Source organism: Cyanistes caeruleus, chromosome 21 (genome assembly GCF_971803275.1).
Source record: "Cyanistes caeruleus chromosome 21, bCyaCae1.hap1.1, whole genome shotgun sequence".
Classification (NCBI taxonomy): domain Eukaryota; kingdom Metazoa; phylum Chordata; class Aves; order Passeriformes; family Paridae; genus Cyanistes; species Cyanistes caeruleus.
Window position 1 is genome coordinate 7,170,669 of NC_141721.1, and position 23,682 is coordinate 7,194,350.

Consider the following 23,682-nt stretch of genomic DNA (forward strand, 5'->3'; position numbering starts at 1 on the left):
AATTAAATAACTTGTTGCATTAGCAGTTTCCATCTTCCATCCCAGCTCTGTGTTTATCTCCAAAACCCATGCAGCAGCAATAATTAATGTGGAAATAAAGGGCTTTATTCTCCCCCTGCCACTGGTTTTTCAAATGACCGGATTGTTGGATGCTTTGAGCCTACAGGAAAACAGCAGCACTCAAAAGTGGGGGATAAAACCAACAGCAAAAATTACCTTTTTTATCCCTGTCTAAACAGCAGGGGCTTCATTGTCACCGTCTGTGGTTTTTCACAGTAAATAACAAAATTCTCTTTCGTATGCCAAATGTAAATTTTGCTGTCAGTGGTGACTGAAGTGCCAGAGGTGCCAAACTCAGCCCAGCTCCCAGCTCTGGGAATGCTGGTGCCATGGATCAGGGTTAACCCCTGCTCTCCTGGGATTCACAGTCACACACATCTCCCTGCCTGAGAACAGGGATCTGCCTCCCCAAGCTGCTCTGCTTTTCTCTGCCCCTAAATAAATTGGAGTAATTGCTTTTAAAAGTAAACACTCCATCTGCTCTTTCTCCCCACAGTATTTCCATCCTTTTTCATCTTAAAGTCAAGTTTTGAAGCACAACAGCAGCAGCAACCAGAGACTGTGGAAATCACAAGAGAAGCTCCAAAATATTGTGTTTTATAGACGTAATAAATCTGATGGGGTTTTTTTTATTTGCCTTTAGTAGTTTGCGCCCTTAGCCATTTGCATTTTGAAATTTCTTTGAAGTCTGTGAGCTGGAAACTCATTTAAAAATAAATAAGAACAGAGTCCAGGAGCCCAGGGCTTCAGGAAGGAGGGGGAATAGCACAGGGTTTGTGGTAACACAAGGAAAATTCAGTGCTGGGATTGAAGTGAGTCAGGACAGCCTGGCAGGCACGTGAGGGACAAGGGGACAGAGCAGTTTGCAACTGTTTTGTGAATTTTGACATTTTTATAGAGTTTGGCTCAGGATTTAGCTCAGCAGAGCAGTGTCTAAATCTGTGTTAGAAATCCAAGTGCTCGAGGAAAAACCACCCCCTCGATTTCAGGCAATTTGTATTTCCCTGAGTGCTGCTCTTCATTAATTGCAAAGCTTCAGAAGAGACTCTCTTTCTCCCTTCCATAACTGCAATATAAAATTTCCCCTTTGAGAGAAATCCCCTGCCCTGCCCTCTGGGTGTGGATTAATAATTGGGAATGTGCCCCTGGATCCTGACCCATTTAAATCCCTTCATGAAGCCCCTGTTGATTTTCCATCTTCCTGGGCAGCAGTGACATTCCAGGGGTAATGCTGGATGTCCACTGTGGTTCATGATACTTTAGAGGTTTTTGTGGATCTTGTGAAAATGAGGCTTTTTCTTGGCTCCAGAACCTAGAAACATGAGAGGATGAGAGAATCTCCCTTTGAAAACCAAACCAAACTGGACAAAAAAGTTCTTATTGAAAAGAATTTTAAAACCAACCATTCCTTAAATTTGCCTGAGGGTTTCAGGGATCAGGAGGCTGTTGTATGGCACTGGAACACTGGGATTTCAGAAGACAAGGATTTTTGGAGGTCTGGAGTAGGGTTGAGATTTGGATCAACAGCTGGGAGACAGAATTAAAAATTGCAATGGTACTCCTATCAGAATAAAACCAGACAAAAGGCCTTTTATCTGTGCACTTTCTTGCTCACAGGCTGCATAACCTGAGCCACAAAATCTGGAGCTTTTCTGAGCCTGGAATGCAGCAGATCCTGGTTATTCCCTGTGTTTTTGTACAGCAACATAAACTGCAGGGGAATAAAGGCCATGCTGAATTAATTGAATTATTTCAGAGATGAGTTTGGTCCACTAATTCCGTATCGACTTTGGGCTTTAAATAGCATTAAGGACCTGTGGTAAAACTCAATTAAAACTCAGAAATGCAGCTGGATCAGGGTAAGGTCACATCTGTGCACGAGGTGGAATAATGGAACCTGTTCCCTTGGTGTGGGTCTGTGTCTTGTGTAATGGGAGCAAAACTGAATCTCTGTTTAATCTGATCATGGCCTGCCCCTCCTGTGAGGGAGAACTGTGGAATTAATGAACCCTGAGGAGGTCTCTGTGGTCTGTGTGGGTACAACTGAACTCCTGCTCCCCTGGGAAATGCTGGAGTGTGATGTGAGTGGTTGGAATGGCTGGTGCTGGCTAGGGCAGAGCCTGGAATCTGCAGCAGGAGTTTTCACAGTTTTTATTTTCCAGTTTTCTCCCTGCTGCTCAGTGACTCTCAAGGAAACTCCTCATGGAGCCATCATACACCTGGTGCTGTTACAGGTAGTGGTTCCTCTAAAGACATTCCAGGGCTCATATTTTTAATCAAATTAAATCAAATTTGGCTTGAAAGGTGCTATGAAGGCTGAGCTTTGTGTGGGATGTTGGAAAGCAGCAGGTAGGAATTGGGATTAAGTGCATGAGCACAAGGAAACCTGGGTTTGGGGCACATCTTGCTACTCAGACTCATGTCAGGTTATATTGACACAACATTTTTGTCTTAGTTAAACATCTCCTCTCCCTGGTCAAGCTATTTTATGAGAACATCTCATCCTGGGATGTTTAAAGGTTAAATCAGCAGTGGGAATAGAGAAATCTCAGTCAGTGTTGTGCTGTGGCTGTAGTAACTCAGACCCAGAAGCTGGGAAATCAGTGATCCCAGATCTCTCTGGAGAGCTCCTTGTGTGGATTTCTCAGGCACAGATTCAGTGCCTATGGGTCTGTAACATCCCTTCTCTCCCTGCACCACTCTGCCCTGTGGGAATACACAGGGAACGTGTCCTCTTTGGAAAATCCTGGTTCCTGTGCTCATCTGGCTTCTCCTGCCGCTGCCATTCCACATTGCCCAGGACGTGCCATGGCTCTCCAGGGTGGCTCTGGGCCCTCAGCTCCATTTGCATCCCTGCAGTGGGAATTATCTCAGGAGAGGAGCGTGAAGGGGCACACGCTGTTCCCTTTCCCTCTTGGACCTCTTTGGGACCAGTTGCCTTTTCATTTCTGCTTTATTGGATTGTTCAAAGGCTGCCAGCTGGATATAGGTACGTGGGGGTTTTCTCTGCTGCAGTCTGCGGGGAACAAGCATCACTGTGGAGCCATTTAGCCCTGGCAACTGCTTCCTCTTTTTCCAGATGATTCCAGCAGCTCTTTTTGTGTTTAGCTTATTGTCAAACACCATCACAAAGACTTGGGGTATTAATCTCTGTTGGGAGAGTGGAACTGCCGGGTGGGCTGTGCTGTGACCGAGGAGCTGTAGGGGGAGGTGGGACGGTGTTTTCAGAGTTTGTGCCTTTCCCTGGCATGGCTGATGGAATGTCAGAATTCCCTCCTGTGTCTCCAGCACTCAGCAGAGAGGGGAATGTGCCAGAGCAAGGGTGTGGAGGTGGAGCAGGGAGCAGGCAGGAGGTGGAGAGGCACAGCCCTTCCCTGCACAGCTCTGCCAAGGGGACCCTGCGCCATGCTCGGAGCCGTGGGTTCAGCACCTCGGGCTGAGAGCAGAATAAACAAATGGATTTACCCAAACAGCTCCCAAGGTCCTGGCTGCTGAACAGAGCAGGATTCATGGTCCTGCAGGCTGGGCCCATCCCTGGTGGGCAGGACGTGTCTGCCCCAGAGCTGGATGAGGATGCAGGTCCTGTTTGCTCCTGTGGCAGGGCTGGTTCAGCAGCATCTGTGAAACCCCAGGTGCCTCCCTGCAGGCTCAGATCTGCACTCTGCCTCTCTGCCAGCACATTTAGAGATCTCCTTTCTCCCCAGGGCTTGTGCCTGTCCCAAACTGTGACCACGAAACAATCCCTGGGATTGTCCTTTAACTGGGTAAGGAGGGAAAAGCCATTTCCCTCAAACCCACCCCACCTCCTGCAAAACATCTGGATTTTAAAACAACGATTTCACAGCTCTAATTTGGGATCAGCACAGCTGAGGGGCCACAAGGAGTGCCTGCAAATTGGGTGGCAGCAGCTTCTTAAACCAGAGCAGCTGCCAAAGCTTCTTAACATGGAGCTTCTGCAGTGAGGAGAGAGGATCCGCTCCAAACTGCTGATCTGAGGCTCCTGGCTCCCCACCTGGATACTCCAACCAGCTCTCCTTGGGCCCTGCAGCTTTTGGATGCCTCTTTCCTGAGCAGCCAGGAATGGGGAGGGTTCCTGAGCTGCACATCAGGACGAATGAGCTGTTGTGCATATCAGATCCCAACAGCTCGAGTTGATTTTTTTAGAGGGCTCAGACAGGATGGGGAGGGAAGGTTGTGTTGCTGGCACAATCCAGATGTGTTTCCAGCCAGACACCGAGCATTAGCAGTGCAGGGAAAAATATGTGCTTGGGCTTCCAGTGGGAAACAACTACAGAAAGATCCTTTCCATTTCTTCCAGCTGGAAAGTGATGCCAGGAGCTGTTTTTTCAGAGAGTCTGGATTTCTGTGGGAGGGGGATTGAAATGCACCTTTGAATGTGTATCAGGAAAATCTATACAGAGAAAATGCAGAGCACAGAAAGTAGGTCTGGCTGCTGGCTGTCACTTCAGTGAAAATCAAGTGTGTTGTGGAAATCTTTGTGTGTCTCTTAAAAAAACAAACAAAACAACAAAAGCAAATACGAGAGCATCTGCTGTGTATAAATATACCTGTTTTTTTCTGATTTTGTAGTTCCCATTACAGCATATGCCAGTTTTTCTGGCGTGCCAGAAGAGCAGGAACATCTCCAGGAAACACTCAGGTTACAGCACCCAGATAAAAGCTGCCTGTGCCACCTTTATAAAGATACAGCCAGCTTAGTCTTGCAGAGGGCAAATGCACTGGGGAACTTGTGGTTACCAGACTTCTCTCCCTTCTTTGTATATGTTTTTCCAAATCCTTTGCTGGCTGGAGAGTCACTATTGAGACAGCACTGAAAGCTGAGCAGTGGTTTGTTGAAAACTTCTGCTTGGGCAGGGGATAAATAATGTGATGATTTTTTTTACCAGTGACCACCCTTAGATACCCTCAAGCACTGGTGTGAGCTGGGAGGAAGGGCAGGCACCTCTGGAAGGATGCTGCTGTCCCTGGGAGTGGAACAATGTCCAGTGAGACCCAGCACAGCTGATGGGACTGGGTTTGTTGTTTATTAAATACAGACCTTTGTACAGCAGGAACAGAAAATCCTGTTTCTGTACCAATAAAAAACTCTGCTCCCATAGTTGCTGTTATTGGCAAACTCAGTCACTTTGGTGTTTACAGAGAAGTATTTACTGGATGGTGAGAAAGCTTCATCTGCTTTCATTTTGCTCTGGTGGCACACACATTGCTGTGGGATTTGTATTTCATCCCTGAACCCTTTCCATGGCATCCCAGTCCTGCAGCAGGGACAGGCAGTGCCCTCCTGCAGTCAGGTCTGGCTTGGACTCTCATTTCTGACCAGGGAATCCTCATTTGGGTTCCTACTTTCCCCCACCAGGTCACTGGGATGGTGCAGGGTGTGTTTGGGAGCAGGCAGGCTGGCTGGGTGTGGGGTATGACAGCAGCAGGAACACAGAGCTTGAGAGCTGCAGAGGGATTAAAAGAAGCTTCTCTAATAAATGCAATTACACAAACATACTTGGGCCATGTGTCCTATTTAATTCCTGCCCAAGAAAAGAGGCATTCCTCAGGGCACTGCTTTTGTCTGAGGCAAAGAGATATCCCAGTGCCTCGGGCATCCTCTCTGCATCCACAGTGGCTTTTCTGTGCTCTGGGTGGCAACTAATATTGGGCTTCAGATTCCTCTGAAGAGCAGTTATCCCTCCAGGACCCAGGGAATTCTGTGCCAGGCAGGGATTTTATAGCTGGCAGAGCCCTGGCTGCCATGCAGACCTCACAGGCAGCTGGCACTGCTGGCTGTGGCTCCCTGCCCAGGTGCCCTGTGGCAGTTTTGTCCTCTGAGGTACCTCTGCTCTGTGGAAAGGATCCTTTTGCAATTGGGGCTGTTCCCAAGGAAGCTGTCAGGGCTTTGACTGCCTCTCCACGAGGCAGGAGTTGGGCAGGTGCAGGAGGGCACTGATGGAAGGGGACAACCCAAGGAGGGCAGGGACCCCCAGAGATTGTTTTATGTGATGTGGGGTTGCACTCAACCATATAAATGACCATTGTTAGAGGGCCTGGAAGTAAAACATGAATGTTTCCCTCAAAACCCTGTCACCCCCCTTTTGAGGATTTTTGGTCTGAAATCATCAGCTGAGGTCTTAAGAAAACCACTGAAGATTCCAAGGTTCCTGGTGAAGTGCAAAGTAAAGCAGTAAATGGTCCAGAAAAGCTGCTTTGTGACTTCCCCAGTGCCTGCCTCTCGGTGCAGACATTCCCTGAGGTGTCCCACAAGGTAACCTGTGTACAGACAGCCCAGCTCTTGCTCACATGCACCAAATGTTTAATTCAGTGTGTGTCTGTCAAAGCACATTAAAAATGCAGGTGGCACTTGGTACCTGTCAGCCAGGCACTGTCACAGGGTGATGGCACAAATGTGGCACACTGGGACCTGCTGGGAAGTGCTGGGAGTGCCTGCAGTGTCCTGCCAGGCTGGCACTGCCCTGATCCCTCCAGAACTGATCCATCCATGGTGATGCTCTCGGGTGCTGAGGAAATGTGGGGCAGAGAGAACGTGCCTGGATTATCTGGGCTGGTTTGGCTGCTCTGTGGTTCTCTTGTCCGTGTTCATCTCTGTTTCCTGCTGGGTTTAGCCCCAGTCCTGGAGATCTCCAGGCCTGGGAATACGAGGCTTGCAGCCACCTCAAGGCTGAGGCTTTTGTGAAATCACGGTGGTGTTTGTGTGCACAGCTCCTGGCACAGACAGATCCTAATCCTCAGCTCTGATCGGTGTCTGGCTGGGCAATTCCCAAGGCAAACTCATGTCCAAGTGCAGTTTGAAAAGAAATTCAAACCAATTTTTGGCAGCCTTCAGGTGAGGCTGAGGAGTGGTGTGAAATTCATAAACACCCAAAGGGCAAAAAGAGATTTTGCTGGGACGTGAGAGAGAAAACTCATCCCTCAAGCAGCACGTTGGGCCTGTATGAAAACACTGAAATTCCAGGTGTGTCCTGTGAAAAGGGCAGGTGTTGGAGCTGGAGAACTGTTGCCTCTTTCCTCTCAAGCAGCCAACTAAGCTTTGTTTTCTTGCCTTCCAGTCCTTCCAGGGCAGCCAAGGACGAGCGTACCTCTTCAACTCCGTGTGAGTACCCTGCACGTGTCACTTGGGGCAGATTTAACAAAACCCTCCTGAAAAAGGCAAAAGCCCCATAGTTTCCTTCAGAAAACCTCTGCCTGGGACTTGGGAGCTTCCTGAAAATGGTGGAGAAAGAGGCAGAAATAGCCCCTGATTCATATTTGAGTCGTGTACGGGTTTCAGATAAGCAGCAAGGAAAAGGTGATTTTTTTCGTCATTGGGTTGAGAAATCAGAGCTAATGGCTGAGTCATTCTCCTCTCCCAGGAAGTAGCTGGACCAAAGAGCCAGAGTTTTGTAAATGTGGAGATAGATGATATCTAAATATGTACTTCATAAAAACTAAGTATAATTTTCCCAGTGACTGGAAATAGTTTTGGGGAGGTCACTGCTGTCTTCCAGCAGAACTGCTGATTTCAGTTACACTTTTCAATTTTCCATTTGGGAAAGTAAAAGTACTATTTTATCAATTTGAGAATGAAAATCTTTCTCAAATGCCTAATTAGCACAAGTGACTAGAGTGTTATTAATCTCCTGTTCAGAGCTTTCATTGAGTTTTTTAATTGAATAAAAACCCCATTTTACCTTTTCATTCTGCTCTGGAACTGTGAGAGAGCTTTGTTCAGGCACAGCTGGGAAACTCAGAACCTCCTGCTCATGTTTTCAAACACTGCAATGAAATCATTGTCAGCTTTATTGGAGCATCTTGATGTGGAAAGGCACTAATGGGGAGCATCTGTGCTTTGTCCCAGAGTTAACGTGGGCTGTGGCCCTGCAGAGGAGCGGGTGTTATTAACAGGACTGCACGCCGTGGCAGATATTTACTGTGAAAACTGCAAAACCACACTGGGCTGGAAATATGTGAGTATTTGTGTCCCTGGCTTTGCCCCTGGGCAGTTTTGCTCCAGTTGAGGGGGTGGAAAGACAATTTTGGGAGCCCAAAATGCAGGTTTTTACCTGTAACCATCTGTTTTCCTGCTGTCTTGGGTGTGTTGCATTTGGAGAATCAGCTTTAATGTAGGTTGTTTTTTTTTTACTAAGAATTTACACCTGGTTTTGGTGGGTGGCCCTCAGTGACATGTAACATAAATGAGGATAACTTCATTCTTTTGGTTCACACTTTTCTATTATTCTGGTAGATGTTATCAGAATAATAGAATGCTCCATTAATCCTTCCCACTGGAAATGCTGTTGAATTCATGTTGAACATGAATTTATCTGTTTGCTCTTCCTAAATTCAATTATCTTCCAATGAAATCTAATGTTACATCCTAATTTCTGCTTCTGGAGGCCTACACCATTTTGTTCATATGTTTCCACCAGTGTCTAAGCAAATCTTAGTTTGTATCCATGGCCTCTGGGCAGAAGTATTCTTCACTAAGTCAGTTGAAAGGCTATAAAAAGGAAAATATCAAAAATTGATGGGGTAGGAATCCATGCAGGAGCTCAGGGATATTGGGGATCCCAGAGGTTTCCTGTGTGTTTCCACAGCTGCAGGCCCAGATCTGTTTAGAGTGGGATTTTCTCATGGGACTCCATTTCCACATTAAATTCACCATAATCCATCCCATTCCCAATGAGAGAACCACTTCATTCCTAACAAACCTTAATAAATTCCCAAACCACCTTGGAGAGAGCTGGATTTTACCACCAGTGATCCCTAAATCCTGGCCCTAGGAGCAGTTGCCATTGGCCTACAGAAATCTGCCAATTCCTTTTTCCCAGCATGTACAGAGAGCCAGAAGCAGGATTTAAGGTTCCAGAAGCAGGACTTAAGGTTCCAGAAGCAGGATTTAAGGTTCCAGAAGCAGGATTTAAGATTTTTTCCCTCACAATTTTCCTGGGAGCCAGCAGGAAAACCTGCAGTTGACTTTTTCTCTTTGGGCAAGGCTCAGACTTGCACCAGCATTCCCATAACATGATTTACATCCAAATACCACCTCAATCTCACCCTTCCTCCTCGTTCCATTTTAGGAACACGCTTTTGAAAGCAGCCAGAAGTATAAAGAAGGCAAATACATCATTGAACTAGCTCACATGATCAAGGATAATGGCTGGGATTGAGTGGGAAGAGCCCAGCCCTAGCAGCGTGTAAGAGAATGCCATCCAACCGAACATTATATCCAAGAGTGAGAGAGTGACTGAACGCTTGGTTCCATGCATTTAGAGGCTCTGCAATCCGGGAGCATCTTCACACCCTTCTCCATCTTTATTGGTGACTGGCCTCTAAATTTCTGTCTCTCTGTCTCTTTGCTTTGTATCTGTTTGTGAGTTGACCCTGGCTGCTTCTCTCTCTGTTCTGGCGTTGGCTCAGAGAATGCACCGAATGCCCGACAGCCATTCCATGTGCCCAGAGCTCGATCCAGCCTGACCTGGGCTCTCCTGGCACCTCCCCAGGTGTGGGAGGAAGACCCCGAGGCCTGGGCAGGAGAAGGTGGGAGAGGGGTGGGGGAGCAGGGGAACCATCAGAAGGTGACGCTGTGCTTCTCCTTTCAGTCCTGGTTAAGCAAGGCTTGAAACCATCTCCTTGTCTAAATGGACAGAGAAATATCTACTTGTCTAAATGGATAGAGAAATACCTACTTGTCTAAAAAGGATAGAGGAATATCTCCTTGTCTAAAAGGACAGAAATTACCTCACGGCTGCGTTTTCTCTCGGAATCCCGAATCCATCGGCGGAGCCTCAGCCCGAGCCGGCTGAGCCCGAGGCAGAACCAGCTCCCCCCACAATCTGTGTTTTGTTTGCTATTTATGAACTCGTTGTTTGAGGGGGCAGGACCTGGAGGCTGGAGAGATTCCCTGCCTCTCCTTTTTCTTGCTGGTTCAGGGTAGAGAGGCCAAACGTCCCAGCAGAGCACGGCCATGAGGAGCATCCTCATGGCTGGAGAAACCAAATCCAGACTCTTGAGCCCTTCAGAGAGGAGGAGAAAACCACTTGAGGCACAAGGAGGCTGGAGCTGCAGCTTAGAAAACGTGACAGGGTGAAGAAAGGCACGTGCGAGGCAAGGAGGAGGAAATTCCGTAGAGGAGGATGGGAACAGTGACAGAGGGTACCCCTGGATTTCCTGGCCTCCCCTGAGCACCCTCGGTGGTGTTGCACCGATCTTTCACAAGTGCAAGTAGGAAAATGCTGTTGCAGAACCTTTTCCTTGCATGCCAGGCTCCACTGGGGGAGCCTGGCGCAGAAATGGTGCGAGGAGGGAGCCGAGTTCCTGGAGGTTGTGTTGGATATTTCAAGCCCTGAGAAATCCTCCCCAAATCCTCCCCCCTTTTCCCACTCCCAGAAGCCCACTGCAGGCACGAGGAGAATGGGAAAGAAAAAAAGAAATTAAGCACCTTCCCACCAACCCCTGGAGCAGTCTATGCCTTGAGGGGTACATGTGGGTGTCAGAACTGCAATGGACAAGGAGTCCTTCCCATTTGAATTTTTCCATGGTGATTCCTGAGCCCCTTCCCGAGGTGGATGGTGGGGAAGGGGCGCCGTGTGTGACAGGGGAACTGTGTTAGGCCAAAATAACAATGGGAAGTTTGCCGTGCAGCATCCAGCCAGTATCTGGTGCATAACCCAGGACTATTGAGCTGAGTTTGTTTTATCTCTCCCTGAGTGAATTTTTCTTTTTGTTGGCTGATTTCTTTCAAGTAGGTTAATCCATGGGGGGAAATCTTTCTTAATCCAGAAGGAAAGAGTGTTGTGCAGGGGGTGGTGACTCCTTATGAAACAGAAGCTTTGGAGCTGTAATCTGTTGTCACTTGCCCCCACCCCTGAGAGGTTCCAGGGGGCTGTGGAAGAGTCATTTGTTGTTAAATTGGCAGGGAATGCGGATAGAGACTCTCCTTAAGGATCAGGGTGGAATTCAGTGTTGGATCCTTGTGCTGAAACCCAAACCTGATGAAGCAAAGGTTGTTTTTTTCTCTCTCAAAGCTCTGTTCTCGACAACTTTGGAGAAATGAGGTGGAGTTGGCCGGGCTCCTGCAGGGGATGGAGTTTGTGACCAACCTGTCCAGAGGTGGCTTCTGCCCTCACCCTTCTGCTCTGGCTGTGTGACAATTGCTTCAGCTTTTGTTTTGGATTGTCTCTCCTTCTATCAGCCACATTTCCTGCTGTGACAAATCCCATAAAAATCAAAAATTCCACAGCACCTGCTGTCTTGTGGACTCTGGCACTGATCTGCTGCCATTTCCCTGTCCTTTCATTGAGGATCCATGGCAATTTATTGAGTCTTGACTAGTGGGAAGTAATTCCTGTTCTTCAAAGAGCTCTTTAGTCTCTACAGAGCCTGTAAAGGAGCTGGGAGAGGTGAGGGATCATCCCAAATCCAATGAGGCTGAGAAGAGCACACAGGGCTCGTGGTTTGATGTTTGTATTTGGAGTGACTGCTGATGAAAAAGAGACCTAAAAGGCAGGGCTGTGCAGAGAACTGCTCTGAGAAATACCAGCTCCAGAGAGCTGCCAGGTGGAAATGTTTTTATCCGTTCATTTGGGACAAAAAAAGGGCAATGCCCCATCAGACCTGGCTGGTTTTTACTGGTCACAGGCTTTTAATGGCAACCAGTCCAAGTTTGAATAGGGTGAGGTGTTAATCTGCTTTTAATTGGTTTGAGAGCCTGGCCCTGAGCCCTGCTGGGAGCCCCATATGTGGCTGTCCCCAGCACCCAGAGAATTCCCTGGGGGGGCTGTGATGTCCTGCAAGGTGGATGAGGAGAATTGGGCTTGTGCAGCTCCTGTGTGTGTGCAGGAAACAGGAACAGCTTCAGCTGGCTGCTGATTCCCCCGGGAGCTGGGGGCTGGCAGGAATTTGGGATCTGTGCTGCTCTGAATGTGGGATCTGTGCTGGTGGCTCCCGAGTGGAGGAGCCACAGAGTGACACACTCAGAGATAACCAAAGAACTTCCCTGCTGAGCTGAGCCAGGTGGGGCCTTTTCCCAGGAGAAACAGATGTGGCCCATGGAAACTGGTTCCTGAGCACGTGGTGCTGCTTTCTGTGGGCAGCATCCTCGGGAAAACAGGGACAGCAGCGAGTTTTCCTTCTTGTTTTGGTGTCCAGCCTCGTGTCTGGGCAGCTGTGAGCACCCTTGAGTTTACATCCCCCCCTAAACCCCAAAGCTCAGACTTGAGTAAGTTTTAAATTGTTTTTTGCTTTGGTGGATTGTCTGGTGTGAAATCCTGACCCCTGTAAGAAATATTCAGATTATAATATATACAAAGCAGAAAAAATAACCCCCAGACGTTATCTTGTGAAATATACTTTTGTAAATAATATTTAATTTTTTTTAAAGAAATAATATATTTGGTGCTGTTTTCTCAGAGCCCCTCCCTGAGAGCACTTTTTTTTGTTGTTTTTGTTTATGATGATACTGTTTCCTTCTGTATTTGTTGGAAAATATGTTTAAAGGGAAACAAAAATCATAATTTACGTTGTCCTCTGCAGTGGATCCGTGTTTCCTGTGGATGTGGCAGGAGAGGGGACTCCCAGCTGGCAGATTTGGTGGCTGGGTTGGGGACAGCAGCCCCCAGGGGGATGTTTGGGCTCAGAGGGGCTGCAGGCACTTGGGAGGGCTCCAGTTCCCCTCTGGCTTTCCCTGGGGCTGGAGTCCCCTGGTGCTCCCACCAGGAATCCCCTGGAGCCTGGTGGGGCTCCCACTTTCCCTGGTTTGTAGAATCCAGGCCTGGAATTTTCTCTTGCACCAGTGTTGGCTGGAGTGAAGTAGATCTGGAGCTGCAGGAGTTGGGATTGGACAGGAGCTGCAGCCTCGGATTCGCTGTTGCTGGGGCAGCAGGGATGGAGGATGGAGCTTTTAACTCACCTAAACCATAAATCTTTGGATCCTGGTTTTATTTTTGAGGGGAGGTTTTGTTGTTGTTGTTTTGTTTATATATATATTTTTTAACCAGGCTGCTACACAACAAATTAGAGTAAAAGTTTACCTCTCTTGGCAGTAAAGTTCATTTATTTTGTTCTCCTTTCTGTCTTTAATCTCCCCCCTTCTTGCCCTTCTTTGTTTTTCTCTCATTTGGTCTCTTGTTTATCCCAAAGTGGACCAACAGCACAAACCACTGGATGTGTTTTGCTGAGCAAGGAGCTGGTCAAGAACTCTTGCAGGCTTTTTAATTCTCTGCACACGGCTTCAAACCACACAGGAACAGATCAAACCCTGCGAAATAAAACCTCTTGTTCTCGTGATGATCAAGTGAGAATTTTCTCTGTATGCATTTTTCTAACTGCTCTGTGAGAGTGTGTGAATCATGCATTTCACTGCACTTCCCTGCCTCGGGAGGAGCTTCCAGGTGAAGCAGTTTTGGGATGAAGAGGGGATGCCAAACACCAAGCTCAGCTCAGTGGGAAGGAGCTCTTCCCACCACGGGAGAGGCCTCAGTGCTCAGAAACAATCAGGTTAGACAGAGATTTTCTGCAGAATCCTGGTGAAAAAGAACAAGCAGAAGAGGGGAAACAAAATCATCTTGAATTCAGAAAAAAAAAAAAAAAAATCAACATACTTAAATGCAAGCAGAATGGCATTGTGTAAGGTACAACCACAAATAAGCTGTTCTCATCGTTACAACTGTGTGTATCCTTTGTTTTGTTCTTCCTAAGGAAATGGGAATGCTTTCCCCACTGACAAAACTAAGGACAATATTTCCAATACCAGCCTGTCTATGGATGCTCTTGTGTTTACAAATTGTGTATACTTTTATTTCTTTGATCTTATTTTAATTATTTTTTTTTTTTGCATATTCTTTCAGGTCATTTGCTTCAGTCATAAATGCAATTGTTTGTTTTTCAGATAATTGGTTTTCACGTTTCATGTATTTGTACATTGTATATAGTTCTTCAGTATTAGAGGGAGGCGTATTGTTTGTCATATTTACAATATGTGTTGGTGCTCATTTGAGAAAATAAAATTTTCAAGTACTAAAGCTGCTGGTCCTTTACTCTGTGCAAATCCCCAAAATCCAGAGCTGCTCCAATTCCTGCTGCCTCCACCTCAAAGAGCAGCAAGGCAGGTGGGAGGCTGTGCTTTGGTTGAGTTTTTTGGGATGGGCCGATCCCTGTTCATGGCTCTGCTGGAGGTGTCAGGGACCTGTCCCCGTACCCTGGCTCTGAGCGCCCTTAATTCCCCACGGGGCCCAAGGAGCGACTTAACCCTCTCTGGAGGGCACGGGGCCAGAGCAGAGCCCTGAGCTGGGAATGAGCTCAGGCCAGGCCAGGAGAGCTGAGCCCGAGAGCAGCTGGGGCCGAGGGAGCTGAGGAGGAGCTGGGGATTCCGGGAGCTGGGAAAGGACCAAGGAAGATGAGCTGGGAACCCTCGTCCCATGGCCAGCGGGACAATCCATGCACTGGGGTTGGGGAAATCATAGATCACATAATAATTGGTTTCACCAAAACCTTCACTTGCTCTTCTTGGCCCCACAGCAGCTGGGGACACTCTGGGTGTGTCCCCAAGAGCGAGACACTGCCCCTGCTCTGGGAACAAGGACACGGCCAAGGAACGACCTTCGGGCCCCTGTGCAGGGTCTGTGTGGGGCAGCTCCTGGCACTTGTTCCCACAACCCCCGGAGCTGCTGCGGACCATTGCAAAATCCCAAAGGCTTTAACCCTGTGTGGTGTGGGCAGTGGGAATCCCTTGGGATGGGGAGGGGACCGGCAGATGTGGGAACGTTTCTTGTTCACCATCACAGCTCTGGCGTGGCTCCTCTCCAGCCCGGCTGCGAGTCCTGCAGGGAAAATCCCCCAGGAAAAAGCGTCGTGCTCAGCATTTCCCTCCCCGAGCATCCAGGCCACAACCAGAGGGACAACTCAAGGCTGTCCCCACCAGGACCGCGACAGCTCGGGCGTGGAACGACCCCGGGGCTGGGGGACACCGGGACCCGGCGGCTCCGGCATCCTGGGGCTGCTCCCAGGCGGGCCGAGCAGGGATGCGGGACAGCCTCTCCCGGGTGTTCATTAACCTGCAATTAGAGCAGGGCCGAGCCGAGCCGCAGCTATTAATAACCCGGCAGATAAAGCTGATTCGGGTGGCAGCAGCCCCGGGATCTGCAAGGGGATGGGATGGGATGGGATGGGATGGGATGGGATGGGATGGGATGGGATGGGATCCATGGGATGGGATGGGATGGGATGGGATGGGATGGGATGGGATGGGATGGGATGGGATGGGATGGGATGGGATGGGATGGGATGGGATGGGATGGGATGGGATGGGATGGGGCTCCCCGGTCCCTGTGAAGTGACAGCACTGCAGGAGTCACCGTGACCTTCCCTGTGGCCACAGGATGGGATATAAAGAACAGCGGGGCTGAGCTTGGGGCAGCTCCCGACTCCTCTCCCACCCCACCAGCCACAATGAGGGATTTTTTTTTTCAAAGGATGATCACGAAGCTAAAAATACAGCAGCGCCAGTGCCTTTTAATCCTGGTTCAAGAGCAATCTGACGCTCCTGCTCTGCTTCCCAGACGGATTTTTGGGACACAGGGATGCTGCCAGCTGCTGCCCCATAGGTTCCCTCTATCCCTTTCCTCCTCCGCTCGGGGTCCAACCCCACGGATGCCCCTGGGCTTCCCCCAGCACCTCCTTTCCCAGCGGGACCCCGGCTCCGACCCCAGCGGGATTTTCTCGCTGACAGGGAGGATTTACAGCAGCGCCTTCAGGCTGCCAAACACGCCGGGGTTATTTTTACCCGGCTCCAGGGTGGGGTATAAATAGATCCGAGGCCGTTCTCTGTTGCTGACCGAGAAATGTCCCACAGAAGCGGGCCAGGCACGAAGGAAATGTCACCTGGAACGTGGTCACCCCTGGGGGACCCTGCCCTGTGTGCACAGAGGGCAAATCACAAAGCCCTGCTGCCACCCCTCCCCGTGTGGCCCCCAAAAACCACAGCTCTGCTCTGTTTTGGGGGATCTCGGGGTGTTGTGAGCACAAACTTTATCCAGGTTTGGGTACCTTTAATTAAATCCCTCCAGGGTTAAATCCCCCCATCTGTCAGGGCACCCCGAGTCCGTAAAGGGGACTCAGGGAAAGGCTGCTGGAAGGACAGAGGGACAGGGGGTGACAGACATCACCAGCCCGACTTCTGTGAGAAAAAAACCAAACCCATGGAGATTTTCCAGCCTGGCCTGTTATTTATGGCTCGGGATCAAGCAGCTGCTCCCGGCGGGGGCTGCCCCGCTCTGCTCCAGGGAAAAGGCTCCTGCAGACGGTTTGTTCCCAATGTATGGAAACTTCTGATGAGGTGAAGTGAAATGCTGGGGGAAAAAATCATAAAAATCCTTTAGCAGGGGGCCGCCCTCGCCCTGTGGAGCCATGGCCCTGCGTGAAGGGCTGCGAGCGAGACTTTGGACCCCTGACAGAAACAGCTACAGGAGTGCTTTTATAGAGCTCTGCTTCCTCGTGAAAGCCAGGCTGGTGTTTTCTTTTCCACTTGGACAAGGATTTTCCCATAATTGTGCTATTTTTATGGAGGTTTCAGACAGAAACAGAGGGCCTCTCCCAGCCAAGCCCTGGTGCTGGAGGAGCTGGAGCACTGGAGGGTTCAGCCTCTGACGCAGGTTCCCCATCTCTGCCAAGTCCCTTTGCTGGCAGATGTCTCACCCTGTGGAAATGAGGGATTTGCTCCATCTCTGCCTCACAGGGATTTTTCTTTTTTGGAGTTTCCTGCCTGGAGATGAGCCATGGTGCAGATGCTGCCTGAACCAGGGGGAAGCAGCAGAGCCTTCGTGGCACAAAACGGAGCCTCGGCCAAAACTGCTGCTCTGAGGACACAGAATTGAACACCTCAGCAGTCAATATCAATTCCTCCCAGACACGGGGCCCTTTCCTCCCCCAGGGCAGCTCATCAACACCCCAGTCACTGCTGATGAGGCAAAGGGCAGGGAAACACCAGGAGCGATGGCTGGGAGGTCACTGGGGCTGTGCCCATCACCGCTGCCTCCCCAGTCCCCAGGTTTTTGCTCGTTTCTGGACATATTTTTACTGCGAGGAAGCTTTTTTTGGAGTGGTGTTGCTGCTGGAACCTCAGCTGGGTTTTGCTGCTCAGTCTTGCCGGGTTTTGTGGCAGGTCAGTGGGAAGGAGCCAGGTGGGAGCAGGTTTTAGGAGGAAATGGAGGCTTGGGGCTGTGTTGTGTTTAATCTGAGGTGGGATTTCTGTCTGACTGAGGATTTGAGCCGGTGTTGAGCTGCTGTGGCTCCGTGTGCCTGGTTATGGGGGCAGCAGGAGGAGGCTGTGATGGGGGACTGTCAATGCAAATGCTTTTGCAGCCCTGTGGAGGTGAATTGAATCTTTAGAAGCCTGGTGGGAATGAGCTGTGCCGGGCTGGGAGCTGCCAGCAGCCGGCCAGCTCCGCTGCCGGCGCCTGGAGCCATTAGCAGGGCACTAATAATGTCCTTTATTAAATCATAGCCACGTCATCAGCTGCACTCGGGGATGTGACTGCTTGCACGTCCCTTCCCAAGCTGCCTGCTCCTCTGGGTGCTGTGGGAGTTCATTTTTCAGCCTGGCTTTTCAGCAGCTCTTTGCTCTGGGGATCCATCCTACAGAAGGGGCTAGTTTTTCACCCAATTCATGCCCAGGTCCTGGTGGGCTCAGACACACAGGGAGTTTTCTTGGCTCTACTTGCTGTCAGCAGGAAAGGATCTGTGAGCTTCTGAGTGAAATCCCTTTTGCCAAACCTGAATTTCCCCCAAAATACAAATAATTCAGCCCAAACTGGGCTCTTGTGCTCTTTGTAGCTGCCTTGGACCAGGCCAGGCTTTGCTTGGGTTTACAGGAGCTGCTTCTATGAATCCTCACCACAACCCAGCTCTGAACACGAGTGTTCCATGCCCTAGGTTCTCAACCCAAAACTTTCAAGGCTCAAGCCTTAGGAAAAGCCCATCCTTGCTGGAGGTGCTGGCTAACAGGGACAGGGCTCCTTTTGGATTAGTTGCCCACAAGCGAGAAAAGCTATTTTGAAGCAGAGGCTGGGAATGTTTGAGCTAATCCCAGGTGGAAGCTGATTAAGGGCTCGTGGGGGAAGATTTGGAGCAGCTCCTGGTGGCACAGGGATCCCAGCCACGTCCCCTGGCTGCTCTGCCCGGCCAAACCACCCCAATGTCCAATGAGTGAGAGGAGGTGAAGCTCAGCCCAGCCTTTCCCGAGGTGTTGGAGGGGATTTTGTTGCACAAACCCTTGTCAAGGTCTGTGGAGCTTAATCCTGACCTTTGGCAGCTGTTGGGTGCTGGTAAGGGGAGAGCTCTGTGCTCCTTTCCAGGCTGGTGAGCAAAGGGATCACGGGGGCACCTTCCTGAGCCCTTCAGCTCCACGGTCCCCACACCAGGGAGCTGGCAGTGTCTTCATCCTGTCACATCCCAGGGAAATATTTCAATTTTGGCCACCATTTTCAGGGGGCTTATAAGTTTTTCTGTGGGAGATTCCCACCCCAGGGCTGGGTGAGCTCTGCTCCTTGCTCCAAGTGGGCAGTGGCTGTGTCAGGGACAGAAATGTGCAGGATTTGGGTGGGATCTTGGGGATGCACAGCATTAAACTGGACAGACACAGCTGTCCCCAGGGAAGGTGCTGCAGGGCTCGTTCCCGTTCCCATGGCTCTCTCCATTCCACGGGGATATCATATGTGACACTCAGCATCGCTGCATCTGCAAATTTTGGGTCAGGTGTCTTCAAGCACTTGGAGGAGGAAATCTTAAAGGCATCCATGGGGGATCTGCCCAACAAGCAGAGCAAAGCAAGCACGTGGGAAGAGTCCTGCAGCCCAGAGCTGCAGCTTGGGCCCTCCTGAATTAAATATTTGGGTTTTATCCATCTTGTCCAGCCCAACAGCAGCCCCTTGTTTGAGACTCACAGAAATGTGACCCAGTAAAGAGATTCCTTGCAGCTCCTGAAACCACAGAGTTTCCTCCACACAAGCCCTGGATTCTTCCCCACATCCTGCCCTGGGCAAACACAGAGCAGGGCTGAGAGCAGCGCTCAGCAAACAGCACCAGGTGTAAACACAGAGGTGTTTCCTCTCCAGGAAAATATTGACTTGCCTCTCTGATCACTCCTGGGCTGAAAGCACATTTGGAGCAGCTTTTAAGGAATTGCTTACATTTCGTTTTCCTTATTTTTTTTTTCCACATGGAGCCCCACAGCAGCAGCATTGTGGTGAAGTCTGAGGTGTTTTTAAAGACCCTGTTTCAGGTGTTTATGTGCTGCTGCACATAAATCACACCTCAAACTATGAGCCCTTGTCTGCTCACAGGCCCTCAGTGCTCAAAATATTCCTGAGGCTGAGCCCTTCCTGCCCAAAGACCCCCAAAATGTGTTCCTGCCTCTTTCCTCTGAGCCTGACCATCCCCAACCCCCCCAAATTTAGCTGCTGCATGGGGGGGCACCAAACCCTGGGCTTGTCCTGGGAATTAAGGGATTTTTCCTCCCAGCACCGAAGGAAATAATGAAAAATGAAATTTTTTCATGCATATATTTGCATCTATTTTATCAGTGGGGAAGCTGGGAGCAAAGTTTCTGTTCAAGGATGCTCAGCCCACCCCCGCTGCGGGGATCTGGGAGAGGGGAACTGCGGGGAGAGCCCAGCGTGTGCCCCTCATGTTACCCATGTTTCACTGCTGGGATAAAGCTAGGGAAGTGTTTTCCAAGGATTTGGGCAGTGTGGGGGCAGCTGGTCACTGCTCACAGAGGTTTGTGGGTGCATAACATCCTCTGCTCCTTTAGATGAGTAATCCCTTCCAGGAATTAACTTTGTTGTCTCTTTGGAAGATCACAAATTAACTTGCTCTGATTTTCCTTCCCTTAAAAGTGGAGAGTATTGGTAAATCTTAGTTTTCAGAAGTCCAGGCTGTAATCTGGGACCTCTGGTCCCTTTTTCTGCTCTTTCTCACAGTGGGGTAGAGGATCAGAGCACCCCAAAAGTGGCTGTAGGCAGCACAAAGTTTGGATCTGAATATGGAGCTGGGGAAGGACACGCTGGGAGCTGCAGCCACGGGATTTAGGACACATTTCTGGCACCCTGCACTGAACCCTGTGGCCTCCTGCTTGTTGTGTGTCCATTTTCCTTTGGAATATGCCCAAAAGTTGGGGAAGCAGAACTCCAGCTTCTGTCCATGGAACTGAGCCGTGGCCGCCAGCAGTGTCGTCACAAATTGTGTCCGGATTAAAGGGAAATGAAAATTAATCCTCAGAGTCCAAGGAGATCTCTGGGGTTTAGCATTTTTTTTCCCCTGATCATTCAGTATTTTTAGCAGATGCTTTTTTATTTTTGGTTCCTTGCAGAGGCAGCAGGTACTGGAAATCCCAGCCCTGTCCCAGCAGCCTCATCATCTGTGCCAGCAGTGATGGGAGGAAGGAGGGTAACAGGGAAAATAAAAGTGGCTGGGGTTGGCCCTGCCACCCAGAGCTCCTCAGGAGGGAGGGAATTAATCAAGTGTAAAGAATCTGAGCCACGCTGAGCTGTGAAACTCTGCTGGGAATGTGCTGATGGTTGGGGTGAGACCCCCAGACCCCGGAGATCCTGTGGGATCCTGGCACTGCTGGGCTGGGGTGAATCCCAACAAAACCAGGGAAAGAGGAAATGGATCAGGGTTTGGATCAGGCACAACCATCAATCCTCCCCAATGAGCAGGAGGGTCAGATAAACCCAGCCACACATTGTCCTGAGAAGTGGAACAGAAAAGTGAGGTTAATGTTTAATTAACTTCTCTCCTTCGGATCACAGCAGCCAGGCACGGTGGCACACCGGAGCAGATCCCAGCACCCCCAGGATTTCTATTTCATTCCAGAGGGTTTGCAGAGGCAGGAGGTGCACCAGGGGCTGTGTTGGTCTTGGTGGGAGTGGGTGAAGCCACTTTGCAGCAAATACAAATCCTTTCCCACCGTGGCCAGCCGGGCACACGGGCACTAAGCCGGCACACGAGGGCCTGCCGTGCCTGGCATCTGTGTCAGGTGGCTGAAAAACCCAGGAAAAACTGAGCTGAGGGACACAGGCACGGGGCAGTGCAGGGATCTTAATTAAATCACTTAGAGCTGGGTTTGGTAACGAGCCCTGGCACGCACTGCTCCCAAATTCCAGTGGTAATTCTACTCTGTGCAGGGCCAGGGACACTCCGGGCACCCGCGGGTTTGGGGTGGCGTGAAAAATTGATTTCTTGATTAAAGTCTAATGCATGGTATAATTAAGGAAATCCTCCCAGTTCAGAAAAGTCATTAGGAGATGATTAATTGGGATGAGGCTGGGAGCTGCCTCCTGCCGAGGAGCGGGCGTGTGGCTGCTGCACCCCCAGGACCCCAGGGCAGCCGGGGCATCGTCACCCAGGGATGGAACCTTCCCTGGCAAACCCATGCCGGGAATCTCTGCAAAGCCAGCCTGCTGAGCTGTGCTTGAGCCCCTCAGAGGCACTGCCCAGGCTCTTTTCAGCAAGGTCTTTCACTTCAAAACATGAAGTGGTCACAGTTCAGCTGCAGAGCCCAGGAGGTTCTCCCAGAGCTGATCCCCCTCTACGCCCATCCCACACCTCCAGACGCCCCTAACACAGCCCTGAGCAGCACATGTTGCTTTTTCCCTGATTAGCTCTCCAGTTCTTGCATTTGTTTTATTTATGATAAAGCCAGCAGAGGCAGCAGCTGCTCCAAGGGGTTTTTTGCTGCCTTACAGAGATCTGGGGTTTGATGCAGACACCGGGAGTTCATGCTGGGGGCTGCTGTCTGCATCACAAACTGGTTTTATTCTTGAAATAGTAATTGAATACTAAATGGTAGATGTGGCAAATAGATTGGGTGAAAAGATCAATTTGCTTTAGATAGGGGAGACGATATTTCATGGCACAAAAAAGGAATTATGGAGAATCAGTAACTCAGCCTGTCAGTGTGCACCGGTGGGAGTTATTATACGTGTCTCAGACATGTCTGATGAGTCTGAGAGTGAAAATTATTTTGCTTGAAGGAAATTTTGGTCACGCAGCTGCTTTAGTGCTTTGTTTGTAAACATTTCTGCTATTCTTGACACGTAGATGGAAGTTAGTTCGGGCCCAATGGATGAGTATTGAATGAGGGGGGAAATGTTTTGCAGTTCAGTAGTGAGAGTTTTCTATTTTTTTTTCCATTTCTCTGCCTTTTCTCCTTTTGAGAGGGGAAGCAAAGTCTGGAGAACTGGAGAAGTGTCCAACACTGTCCAACAGAACTGGGGTAGTGAGGCAGTTTTTTGATGTCCACATTGAAATTATATTCTGAATGTTTTAAGAAATGTGTTTAATGAGCTGTGTGCACCCCAAAATCGCCCCACTCATGCCCTGCAGGGATGTTTTCTCTGTGTAAGTTCAGAAAAAAATGATGAGTGAAAATGGAGAGTAAAATGAAACCTACTGTGAAAATGCAGCACTCTGGCAAACAGTAACTGCAATTACATCCCCAGCCTCACCCTGTCCAAAGAACAAGGAGGCTGCAAGTGCTGCTCACACCAGCTCACGTGTCCTGCAGGGGAATTAAGTCTGGGTTTGCTGTGGACATTTTACAATCCTCATCCATCTCTACAGTGAGAGGCTCTTTAAAAATACCAGGTTGCTCAGAGCTCCATCCCACCTGGCCTTGAGCACTTCCAGGGGTGTGGCAGCCACAGTTTTTCTGGGTAACACTTCCTCACCAGCCTTCCAGGTTCTTACCCCAGAAAAATCTCAAATGTGAGCAGTTCAAGCACTCCCCTTGTGCCTGTGAGCACATGGAGGGAACAGAGTGCACAGCACCAGCTGTCAGGCAGCAAATCTAGCTCAAACACACAGCTCTTAGGCTGAGGTCGTTAAATCTTTGGCTAAACTAAAAAGGCAGAGTGAAGAATGTTTTTAATATGCTCAGGAAATCCTCCACACTGGATGAGATCAGAAGAAGCCATTAGTGAGGATGGACAGGGATTCTTCTCCAAACAAAGGCTGATACTGAGTAATTGCAATTCTATAAACAGAGCATCACTTCAAAAACTCAATGGGTGCCCCAGCAGCCGGGGAAGCATCCAACCCTGGGGTTTAATGTGAAGGTACATGGATGGAAAGTTTAATGTGAAGGTACATGGATGGAAAATAATTAGGTGCCTTACAGTTCCAAGCTTATTTTTCCAATCTACATTGTCCTTGAGCCATTATATAGTTAACGGGTTTGCTCTAATGGGAATGGAATTGCCAAATTCCATCCTCACTCTGGGATCAGCCTTCTCCAGCTTTGTTCCTGGGAATTAAGGGACAGAGACCAGGTTTTTTTTTCTTTTGAACACCCTCACTTTTCTTTTTCACAAAGCTAAAAAGCTGCTTGCTTTGTGGATGAGATTTTTTTTTCTGACATCAAATTGCTGCAAAAAAAAAAAAAAACAGCAAAACCTGCAACTTAATACAATAACTAAGAGAGTTGGTGCAGGGTGTTTTTTAGCTCCCAGCAGCTGAGGAGCATCCGAGGGGTTCTCAAACATCAGCTCACCCTCAGAACACCATTAACCATGAGTGTTGTGATAATAATTTTACAGGGAGCAAAGAGGTGGGCCAATT

The 23,682-nt window shown here is 49.3% G+C and overlaps 1 protein-coding gene across 2 annotated transcripts in view; it reads left to right on the forward strand.

Annotated features, from left to right (window-relative positions):
- The window catches only part of YPEL2 (yippee like 2), a 32,927-nt gene extending 18,840 nt beyond the window's left edge, over nt 1–14,087 (forward strand). Inside the window, exons 3-6 of one of the 2 annotated variants that reach the window (XR_015278588.1) lie at nt 7,137–7,180; nt 7,925–8,033; nt 9,147–9,387; nt 13,207–14,087. Coding sequence is in view for 1 of the 2 variants with exons in the window: in XM_086860021.1 (XP_086716147.1) it covers nt 7,137–7,180; nt 7,925–8,033; nt 9,147–9,236 (243 nt within the window). In the remaining variant the exon portion in view is untranslated. Of the gene's footprint in view, nt 1–7,136; nt 7,181–7,924; nt 8,034–9,146 lie in introns of both variants that reach the window. The other variant, XM_086860021.1, reaches the window with a different exon arrangement.
- Nucleotides 14,088–23,682: the final 9,595 nt, after the last annotated feature.